The 11,854-nt window shown below is 44.3% G+C and overlaps 1 protein-coding gene across 1 annotated transcript; it reads right to left on the bottom strand.

Annotated features, from left to right (window-relative positions):
* Positions 1 to 7,717: 7,717 nt before the first annotated feature.
* Positions 7,718 to 8,356, bottom strand: MELLADRAFT_68354 (uncharacterized protein; the record flags this gene model as incomplete). Its single annotated transcript, XM_007416917.1, has 1 exon — positions 7,718 to 8,356. The coding sequence occupies one exon, from the start codon at positions 8,354 to 8,356 to the stop codon at positions 7,718 to 7,720; it is 639 nt and encodes a 212-aa protein (XP_007416979.1).
* Between the last annotated feature and the right edge of the window lie 3,498 nt (positions 8,357 to 11,854).

The raw sequence follows: 11,854 nt of genomic DNA, 5'->3' as shown, positions 1-11,854 counted from the left end.
GTCCGGCTGCACCAATCTACAGACGTATACTGCATAACAACAAAGGCAAACCTATTACTTTCGATGAGTTTGGGAAAATATTGGAAGCTACTTTCTTCAACTCAGACCGTCAGAGCCGTGCTCAAAGGGACTTACATGCATTCCATCAAACTGGATGGGTGGCAGATTACACTGCCAAGTTTATGGCGTTATCAGCACGCACCAGTTGGGGTGAATCAGAGCATATCAGCCATTATTGTATTGGATTAAAACAAGAGATCCGAGTCAACATTATCATGAAGACATTCACCAGGATTGCCAACATCTCTGCTTTTGCCCTTGCCGTCAACAACGAGCTCCAACCCGGTCTTAATTGCACTCCAATTCGTACTACTATCCCAACCATAGTACCATGTGACCCCAACGCTATGGACCTTTCAAGTGCTAAAGTTGAGTATACACGCACAGGTGTTTCAAGAGATAAGATGGCAAGACATCAAGAGAAGGGATTTTGTTTTAAATGTTGAAGAGGCAAGCATTGTGCAGCCAATTGTGGAAAGAAAGATAGAAGAGGAAATTGGGTTAGGAGTGGAGGGGGTTCTAGCGCAAGAATAGCCAAATTTGAGTCACAGTTATATGAATTTCAGAATAAAGAGAAGAGTTGTGCTGAAGAGTCAAAAAATGGCGATGCTCAAAATTGAATGTGCCTTTTTCAAGCGTGATGGAGGTTTGAATGGGTATAGGAGCTGTTACATGTTTGAAAATAACTGCAAGTGGTCCACAATTTCACCTTTTGTTGCCCCTGTCCCATTCCCTTCCTAGTGCCACATCAAAAAACCCCGTGCCCTGTGTCTCCTCAATTGTGGAGCTACACATGAGGCAATTAGTGATGTGTTCATCAAGAAGCATATGTTGCCAACAACACCGCTGGGTAAGCTACGCACTGTCAGCGCTTTCAATGGCCAAGCAAAAGCCGTGACTGTCAAGTGTAATGTCTTCATTGATGAAGATGACACACCAACAAATTCCATTGTCACAAGATTGAAAGACGCCTACAACACATTACTTGGCATGCCATGGTTCAGGAAACAGGGTCACAATATTGACTGGCTCACCAGTATCTTTCACTCTGACCAAGGCCCAATAGTCATTGTGACTGTCAACATCGCACCAGCCCTTGGAGGATCCCACAAGGGAACCTAGGAATAGTGATGAGCAGATATGTGTTTCAAACATGTTAGTACCCCCGCAATGTGAGTCCGATTTCTTGCCTTCTCAACTGCCTTTACAAACAGCTAGCAAGTGTATACACCGTTGAGAACAGATGCCTACAACTGAGAATACCAAGGGAGCTAACACAACACCAGTTCACAGCGAAGCTGAGATTGTGGATATAAGAGAAGGGTGTGGGTGGTGTTGTTGGAGTTTGGTCCGTCCATCCAAAAGTGTTGTGTTGAGTGTTGTGAGTTTTGTGATAGTTCTTTCTGTAAAATTGTTATACCCTTATAAAAGGATGAAAGTGTTATTTTTTTTAGTATTTCGGAGTGATTACACATCCTGTAGCGTGAAACGTCTGTGAACTGTAGAGTGCGGTTCTGTTGTGAAAGTGGATTGTTGAGCGTGTCTTTTGAAGTTTTAAGGAGATTGTAGTGGTCTCTTTTAGAAATTTGTTTTGGCAATTTTTTTTAATGTTTCAGACAGTCTTAGAAGTTCATACAACTTCTTCATCAACCAACCTCACATTATAATTTTTTCATATTCTTTTAAGTTCTCTCAAAAGATCTCAGTGTTGAATTTTTTTAAAAGAAAGTAGATTGTTATACATGGCCAATTTTTTGTGTAGTGGTGATTTAGGATTTCTGTAACCCTAGCGTATGCACTTTTAGTGTTTAAGGGACGTTTGGTGACCACTCGTTACAAGCCAAAAGACTTGTTTGAGCTGTTTCGGACCAGGTTTGGTGCTGATTTATTCAGTAGGAAGAATATAGTAACATTATTAGAGGTGTTGGGTGTGTGTCACAGGAAAGTTTGTTTTAGAATTGTGCTCCGTTGCTCTGAACTTAGAGATTTCTAAAGGTTGAGGGCAGCTTAATTGCATTTGTTGTACTTCCATTCTCACCAGTTGTACTTTGTCCTATCTCCAGCTCAGCCTACGCTACACTGCGTAGGAGTTCTACACCGGTTGTGTTCCTTTCACAATCCCTCATACCAGCTGAAAGAAACTATGAGATCTTTGACAAGGAACTCTTAGCGCTGGTTGCTTCTTTCAAAGATTGGCATCAGATTACCTTGGCGGTAACCTGCACTGACTAGAAGTGACTGTGTATACTGATAACAACAATTGAGAGCTTTATGACAACAAAGCAGCTAACTTGACGCCAGGCCAAATGGGTAGAGACATCTGGGTGCTTTGATTTTGTCATTAAATTCAGACCTGGGAGACATTCTGTTCAACCGGACACCTTATCTCAACAACCTGATCCGGCACCTACCTTGGAAGAAAAGCTTGCTTTTGGCCAACTGCTATGCCCCAACAACATCACCAGCAACACATTTGTAGAGCTCAATTCCTTTGATGCTCAGTTTTGCCCAGATGTGACCGCAGAACCCAAGGACACAACCCAATGTTTTGAATCAGACATGTTGGGTCTTACTTGGTGTGGTGACCTATTTATGGGATCAATCAAAAAAAATTAATCATTAAAAATTTCAGCATAGCAGAAAATTCAAAATGGAGGATTTTAGATCAATTGAAGCTTTTCTAGGCTTATGTGTTGATCATTGGGTCAAGATTATGTGATAATATTTCAAAAAGATTATTGAGATCAGTATAGTTTATTCACAATCATATTCCAAAAAAAAAGAAAAGAAGAAGATAAGAAAAATTCAAAAGTATAGGTATACAGTCTTGAAATGGTTTTTAGGGTGTAATATTAGGTTTATGGGTTTTGTCAGGTTAGAGTATGAAAGAACAACATTATATTATACAGTGAAAATCTTAATTTTGAAGGTTGATAAGGAGAAACAGAAGATATTAGAGAAAAGGTCCTTTTTTCAAGGATGGTAAACAAGGATTATAGATGTAATTTACATATGTAATGGTGGTAGTAGCAGGATTCAGGGTTGCCAAGCGGATCTTCCTGGATTTTTGAGGTTATAGATGATGATGTCATATTACATGAGCAAGAAAGAAGGAGTAACAGCTGTGAAAAGCAGTGAAAATGGGTGAATTTTGTCAAAAATAAAGGTTTTCAGCTTATTACATACTGCATCTGCATGAAAGCTTGTAAAAAAACTTTTTTTTTTGCTTGAGAGGCGCAAAAATGGCCCTGATCTGAAAAATACCCAAAGCCGGATCAGCTGGATGGCGACTGATCCAAACCCCATCCAGCGCTTCAATGGTTTTCAGCTCAAAACCATTGATCCATCCACTCATCCACCACTTTTGATCAATCTTGATCTCAATCTCTCCACCACTCAACTTCCGCAATGCCACCAGACACCGACAATGAGCATGGATCAAATGCAAGCAGCATCAGCCTCCCTGTTTTAGAAACCAAGGTGAGTTTCTTCCGTTTCTTTCACTCTCCCCTTTTTCTTTGATTGTTCTCACTTCTGTCGATCAATGACCATCTCTACCAATCACAGTTCCTTCTTCTCTTTTTCAGTTTATAGGACCAACCACTCATAAACAGGCTTTCATATGCCATCTTGACTACCTCCTGCACTTCAACCACGGTGGGAAGAATCCAAGATGGAAACCACACCAATCAAAGAAAGGTGGTATTGCAATCGATATCCCACCTTATATGGATCTGGCCGCCTTTGGAGTTCAAGTAGCCAAAGCTTGTAGCTCCAATATGAAAGATCTCGGCAAAATGATCACCAAATACCGTCGTGCTCAGGCTCTTTCCATTTGGTGAGTGGCAAGCTTTTTGGATCTGTGGAATTCATTGCTTACAATACATGTAATTCTCAATTACCTATCACCCATGCTCTCTCAACACTTTCCGTGCTAGGTGAGCATGTTGATGGCGCCCGCCGTCCGGCCTGATTTGCGTGATCCGGAAAGTTTTCTTTCTCACGCAAATCTGAGCTGGTTGGCTGTACGCTGGGTGGGTGGGTGACATTTGAAGGAATAGTATTGAGAAATGAAATCCGAGATGAGAGTGAGTTCGAGACTAGTGCGTGTGTGAGCAGACGTGAGAGATCGTGAGAGGAAGAGACTCAGATCTCGTTGCGGGGGAGGGAAGAAGTTCTTTCACTGAACTTCTCCTTGCTACAAGCATATGCCTCTAGTCTGTCAAAACCCGCCTCACAGTCATGGAACTCATCTCCAAGTCGTGCCTTTGATGGCACTACGAATCCATTTGGTGAGTGGCAAGCTTTTTGGATCTGCGGAATTCATTGCTTACAATACATGTAATTCTCAATTACCTATCACCCATGCTCTCTCAACACTTTCCGTGCTAGGTGAGCATGTTTGGGATGGCGCCCGCCGTCCGGCCTGATTTGCGTGATCCGTAAAGTTTCTCGGAAGGAGTGCCCAGACCAATTGCCTGAACTCACTCCACTCTTTCCCCAGAGGGCTTCGAGGCGACTTATGAACATTTTCTTCGACAAAGGTTTCCTCTTGCTCCTTGAGCCGTATCCAAACAGTGCGTCTTCTTGACTCCATGATTCGTTTCTTTTGATCAGTCGTTCTAGGGCCTCTACTGGGTCTAGTATTGATGGTTGGGATGATATTCTTATAGTTTGTGATTTGCCTGGTTTGGCTGTTTTTGCTTTCCATAGTGTAAGTACCGCAACCTTCTTACTCTCGGTGCCTTCGAAGTTTATATCGGCTATCGTTAACATGCCTTCTCTTCTTGTTGTCCTCGTCAGTTCCCCAATCCTCATCATGCCCCAGAACGCGACTAGAGCCGCTGTTGCGATTGCTTTGTCTTCTTCTGACCTTCCTGCTAGGTCGCAGACTAGTCCGATCAGTTCTCGCACTTGGATGGGGTTCTTTTCTCCTTTGTTCTTTGAGTTTGGAACCAACTTTTCTTCTTCTTCTGCCTGTTCGCAGGCCTTTATCAGTGCTTTAATCATTTTCTGGTCGAGGTTCGGCGGCGTGAGTTTAGTCGCCATTTGCCATGCTGTAAGTCCTGCTAAGTACTTCTCTATCGTCTTGGATTTGACCGTTCGTCTGGCTGATGAGTCTTTTTCCGCTTTAGATTCTCCTGCCCAGACGATGAAACCGTATACGTCATTTGCTTGTACTGGTAATGCCGAGTCCCATTCCTTTCCTTCACTTTCTATATACTCCTTGAATTTCGCTACCGCACTCGAGTAACCTTGTTTTGTTGAATCTGCCCAAGCCCCGCTAACCATATGTCTTGCTATTTGTAGAGTCTTTATGTCAGCGACTTCGTCTTCAATTCTCGCGAAGCTGGGCTGGTGGGACTTCATGATTACTTGGTCGATGAAGGGGTCGGTAGGGTTTCTTCGTTGGTTAAGGGTGAAAGTGGGACCGTTGACGCTTCAATAAAGTCTTTTAGGTCTTCTGGTATTTCAACTTGTAGTCTATCTGAGTCGCGTTTCCCTATCCTTATCCCTCTCGAAAGGTCGTCAGCATCGTTTTTCAAGGATGTAACACGTTTCTCTTCCAGGTCACAATCTAGCTCGACTAGTCTCCTCTGTATCCTTCGCCACTCATTGTTCACTGCGACATGCTTCGATTTCAGATTTCTAACTACCGCTTCCGTGGTGGTATTGTCTGTTAGGAATAGATATCTCTTGCCGCTGACGTCTTCCATTCTTGCTACCATTTCTAGGCCAAGTCTTACTGCTATCGTCTCGGCCCAGGCTATATCTCTTTTTACGCCTAACTGATCTGTTTCGTTCCAACCCTCCTTTAGCCTCCATTGAGCCCATTTGCATCCTATGATTATACCGATACCGTGATTGGTCGCCGCGTCGCCTACCCAACCGACGTCTATGGACTCCTTCTTTGGGATTAATCTATGGTTTTTGAAATCTTTCAGGACTTGTTTCCACTCCCACAAGTCGTCATGTACGTTCTTTGGCATAAGTCGTGGTGCTCTTTTCTCCTTCCAAGAGGCCATCCAGTGGTCTAGGCTGGTGTTGAAACATCGCATCTGGGGTAGCATGTGGGTTACGTGGGATAGTCTTCCTCGTAGTTTTTCAATCTGCTTGAAAGTATGTGGGCCTGTTCTGTTCAACGCTTCATCCACCTGTTCTTTCCGTTCCTTGAGTTTCCCTTCCGGAAGTCTGACTGACTTTTCTTTACCGTTCCACACGAACCCAATATACTTCTGTTCCGTAGCAAATTCCGCGTACTTTCCCTCGTTGGTCTTAACTCCCAGAATCACACTCTGGTTTACCACGTCTTCCATTGTTGTCTTGTTGTTTTCCTCGACTATCTTTACAAAGAGGTTATTGTCGACCCAGCGAAAGACCTCGTTGAATTTAAAGTAGGCTTTCATTATGTCTTTCCAGGCGTCAGCGGGTCCGCCGAAACTACCACACCCTGCCACTCCTCCGAATGATACTCTTGTTGTTTGTGTGTATCATCAGGTACCGCCATTGACTAGGGTGAGTTGGGATTTGGCAATATGCCTTCTCCCAGTCGAAGATCCCTAGGAGCAGTTCCCCTTCCGTGTTAGCGAAGAAAAAGGCTACTCTGGCGAAGTCGTCCCAGGTAGTCTTAAATTTCTTTTTGTCGCCAAAGGAATTTACTGATGGTAGATTGTCTTTGTGTTTTGGAAAGGACAGGTCATTGATGATCCTCTTTGTGCCGTCACCGTTTGTAACCACCCCCATCGGGCTTGATCTGAAGAAGCCTAGCTTCTTCAGAGCCTCTTCCTCTGTGAAGGGTCCCCTCATCCTTCCTGAGGTCAATTCTTTCTGAATCTTCTCGATCATTATCGCATTCGATTCCTTCGAACGGTCATGGTTCGGTGGCGAATGGAATCTCATGCCCTCCAGTACGTGTTCCGGAATAGAGTTGCTTCAGGGTTTCCTCCCATTTTCCAAGGTCCATTTCACACTTCACCGAAGTTGGCCACTCCTTGTTTGGTATTAGCGTTGTTTGTTGGGCACTCGGTTTTTCCTTTTCTTTGCTGAGTCCTCTTGCTAACGGCAATTCCTCTTTCGTTGCTTGGTTCTCCTCCGTTGCTTCATGGGTTTCTTTCTCCTGTATACTCTGATCATCCTCCGTTTTTAACCTGCTAGCACGAAAGTTTTTCCAAGAAGGAGGTTATTCAGTTTGTAACTACCAACCTCGTTTCAGACATTTCTTCAGTTGGCATTCTCTTTTGGTCTCACGCGTTTTTTGGGACTAGGAGTGCGCTTTCTCACACATAAGCTCTCCTGTCTCCAGCGTGTATGGAGGCGTCTCTCACGGACATTTAGTTTTTGGTCTAAACTGACACCTTTCTTTATATTTCAATTGGACTGTTAACCGCGTGCTCACTTTTAGATATTACAGTCGTGGTCTTACCCTAACTCTCAATATGTTAGAGGAAAGGAATTGCATGGAATTCAGATCAGGAATGATATGGGGTTGAATTATTATATCTTAGATTTCCCAACATCAAAAGGAAAAGGGGATTTTGGTTTGGGACTGGCTTGGTAATTCAATCTAGGGGAAGTTTGATAATTTTATCTAGGGAAATTAGGGAAAAAGGGTTAAGGAAAATTGGGTTTGGCATGATTGACAGTAAGCGACCGTTGCTTACCAGTTTTGTTTTCCTCCGTTGTTCTGTCTGTTCACTATCGCTAACGCTCCACTCTGACTATTACCAGTTGGTTTTGCTATGATTGCTAATTGGTTATGTTGATCAGTGCCATTTGTCGGACCGTTTTGTGTGTAGTTGTGTTGGTATGGAGAATGGTACGCGAATGGATTGTAGGCGTTTTGCGTCTGGTAGCCGATGGTGTTCTGGTGTGTGAAACCGAAACCAAAACCGCCGTTTTGGCGGTAACTACTATTCTGGTCTCGATTCGCGTGGAAACTGCTGTTCTGGTGAGTACTGTTGCCTCTCCTGTTCTTTTGCCACGGCTTCTTTCTGTTTCCGTTATGATCGCTGTCAAATTGTTGATTGTTCTTGTTTTTGTTGTTCCGTCTAGAACCGGAGTTGCTCTTCCAGTTACTATTACCGCTGTCTGGGATCTCGGTGGTCGCATCGTTCCTCGTGGGGATTTTGGTGAATGATTGGTCCATTTCACTCCCTGACGAGACGTAGGGGTTTTCCTTGTAGGCTCTCTCTCCTAAGGCTTTGGCTCTATCCTTCGCCGCACGTAAGATATCCTGATGTAATATCCCCGCGTTGCTCATCTGCAGTTTCTTGTCTATCCCTATTCTGTTCTGCATCACCAACTTCCGTACTTTGATACAGTATCTTAAGGCAATCATCCAGCAGGATGTGGAGCGTCTTATGTCTACGACTATCGCTTTATGCTTCTTGAACATCTCTGCCAATTTCTTCATGTGATAAAATTCCTCTACGTAACATATAAATAGATCGATAGAGTCCATCCAATCACCGTACGTCATCAAGATTTCATCTTTTGGGGTTAGGCCAGAGTAGGTTGGTATGTCGTCACCCTCTTGAAGTTCTTTTACTGACTTTATTTTCTTTAGGCCTGCTTTCTCCACATCTTTTTCTATCCAATCCGCGTTGAACACGGTCAGGGGAACGTATGCGGTAAGCTTTGTCATTCTCTGGTGGAAACTGTTAGACAGCTTTAGCAGGTTGTTGTTGGATAGTTCGAGGTCGTCCACAAAGACCATACCCTTCTCTGGGTCTGACATTTCATCCTCCTCTGACAGATTTTCACCCGACCAATCACTTTTCTTTTTCTCTAGGGAGGTTCTTAGGGACTCTCTAGCTGTCGGCGTTACTGCCCTTGTGAGGCGGGGAAGGATGGGCGTCTCTGCCCTGCTTGGTCTTGGGCGGGTGCTTTCTCTCGATGTCGTTGCGATGGGTCTAGTCATGTCACCCCTTCTTCCTTCACCTTGGTGTGGTGGGGATTCTTCGCGCTCGTCTAGGAGATCATTGTCCTGGATGAGGGACTCTGTACGTGGGCGACGACTTTGATGGTGATTCAATTCGGGGCTTCGTTCTCTCCATCTCCCCCTGGTCTCTTCCGGCTCAAACGGGATTGACCCGTATGTTGCCCTGAACACGTTCAACATTGTACGTCCCAACGATAGGTCATCGTTGTCGAATGCGTTCACAATGGTTCTCCACCAGGCATTTCGGCTTCCAAGCAAGGTATCTGAATGGGGATTACGTGGGGAATCATTTCCATGTTAGTTCACGCTCCCGTCCTCTGTGGCCATTGCTCCCTGGAGTGTTATGTTGTACGTGTTTTATGTTTATCACAACTATTTGGGAGTGGGCATCTCAACACTCTGTTGGTTCTTTCATGTTGGGTCTTTTTAGATGGACCTACGTCTAAACCACCCCGGTTAGGCTCTAACCATTTCAATCTCGGTCTCCTCATGTTTATCTCGACTGATGGATATTTCCCCATCATATCGTGCCTATGGTTATTTACGGCTCCGGATGGACTCTTCAACATCGGGCTCGGATGAGCGTTTTGGCATTTTCTGTCCGCTAGGTGGTCACATCTACACCCTTGGTCTTTCCGTCTAATCTCAGCGGGGATGGACACGTCTACATCCCTTGCCCTATGGGCCTACAAGTGGACTACGGATCACGATCTTGATGCAGTTCTATTTCTGGTGTTGGTGGGGATGGACGCTTCAACATCCCCTATCATCTCCCCGGCTAACGGAACGATATGCTTGGTATTGTGAAGTATGGATGGGATGGATTTCGGGTCTTTGTTGGGTTACGGGAGGATAGGGGGGGGAAGTGACTGGAGAGGAAACGTGGTGGTGACATTTGGAAGTGGGGGGGTTGATGGGGACATGGTTCGTATACAAATCTTTGATCTGTATCCCTTGTTGCATTTATGATCCCCTCCATTTCGACCTCCTTTCCTCCGTTCTCTGACTTTTTGTCCTCCTCCGTTCCATGTCACGGTTCTCTCACAGCTCCTCTTGGTAGTGTGGGTTTTCCTGAGTTCGTTTGTTTTGGTTGACCCCCAGTTTTGGAGTCACCCGCGCTGGCGCTGTCCTCTGGGTTATCAAAGTCGTTTTCCGGGTCGTCTCCCATTTCGTTTGTGTAGTCGACGAACTCACGCTCTTTGGCCTCCGCCTCTTCTCTGTTCCTTGATCTGTTCCTCGTGTTGGGGCCAGATTCTCCACTTATCATTGCTATCTCGGCTACCCTTCTTGCTTGGGCGAGTTCTTCGGCGAGTGTTACCATTTTTATTCAGGTTTGTGTGAATATTTGAAGGATTAGTATTGAGAAATGAAATCTGAGATGAGATTGAGTTTGAGACTAGTGCGTGTGTGAGCAGACGTGAGAGATCGTGAGAGGAAGAGACTCAGATCTCGTTGCGGGGGAGGGAAGAAGTTCTTTCACTGAACTTCTCCTTGCTACAAGCATATGCCTCTAGTCTGTCAAAACCCGCCTCACAGACATGGAACTCATCTCCAAGTTGTGCCTTTGATGGCGCTACCAAGGAATCCAATGGTTTTGTTTTATTCCATCGATCCACAAATTTCTCAAGAATGACAAGACTATACTCAACACAGACCAGACATTCAAATCTTGGTGCGTTGCAGCCATCAAGAATCCCAAAAAAAACCTGGTGTCTCTCTAGTCATGCCAAAGCCCACGGATCCAATTGACGTTGCTCAAAAGGTAAATCTTTTATCATTCTCATTGTTGATATGATTTACTGATTTCTTTCATTTTGTTTCGAACAATTCTCTTTGTATCTCTAGAATTCCACTCTTCATGAGACTCTCCGTAGCATTCCACACCCTATCAACCATCCTGATGAACACGTTCATCCAACGGTGAGTTCCTCCAGGCTGATATTATCTGATAACTCAAGCTTACCATATGCTTTCTTTGGTTCCAGAACATGAGCAATGTTAGTGATGTGGATGAGTTTGAGGTTCAATTAGCAAAATTGAACAAGGTTGGTAATGTCAATGCCTTGATCAATCGACACACACGCATCTACCAGCTACCAAATGATGATGACTCCTATGTCTCGATAAGTACTGGGAACCAAGCAAAATGGGCAAGAGCTATGGTGAGTCTTTAATATTATCATCATTTCATCACAAATCTTGTAAGCTAACCTTATCTTTCTTTTGAGATTGATCCCACTGTTCATGGTGTCTCTATAACTAGCCCACCATCTGGAATTCAAGATAGCAAGGGGGCCCTGAATGTCAAAAGACGTTGAGTAGGTGTTTCTGGGACATTTGAGACCCCGCAGACTGCTGTTCCGGTGGTTTGTGGTTCAGCCTCTATGGCCAATTACCTCGAGTTTATTGAAATCGACGAAATGGATTGAATTTTGGGGATTGTGACCAGCAAGAAGATGAGATTATCATAACTTTGCAGGTGGAATCACTAGGGAGGAATTGAGCGGTTTAGGCTTTGAAATTGGTGAGATAAGAGACTTGTTGGACAATGTGGTCAGATTTGATGAACATATCGCAAAGGATGATCATTAGTTGCTTCATCCTGCAATTCCAATATTTTATTTGGTATTCAAGGCTCTTGCTATTGTAATTATTAGTATTATCAAAAGGTTGATAAATCCGGATTCACCCCCCGAAATCACGGAATCCTGCGCAAATTTGGCAGCAATTCAGTAATCGGATTGATGAAGCACCGGGTCCTCTCCGCTTCTCACTTGAGGCCCACATACGTGAATAGCCGTGAGTAGCGTTGGACGATGCCGATTCACAGCTCAACCACTCTTCTTATTTATA

This window comes from Melampsora larici-populina, assembly GCF_000204055.1.
Source record: "Melampsora larici-populina 98AG31 unplaced genomic scaffold MELLAscaffold_66, whole genome shotgun sequence".
In the NCBI taxonomy this organism is placed as follows: domain Eukaryota; kingdom Fungi; phylum Basidiomycota; class Pucciniomycetes; order Pucciniales; family Melampsoraceae; genus Melampsora; species Melampsora laricis-populina.
Note: the sequence above shows the minus strand (reverse complement) of the source record. Positions and strands in the feature narration are given on the sequence as shown.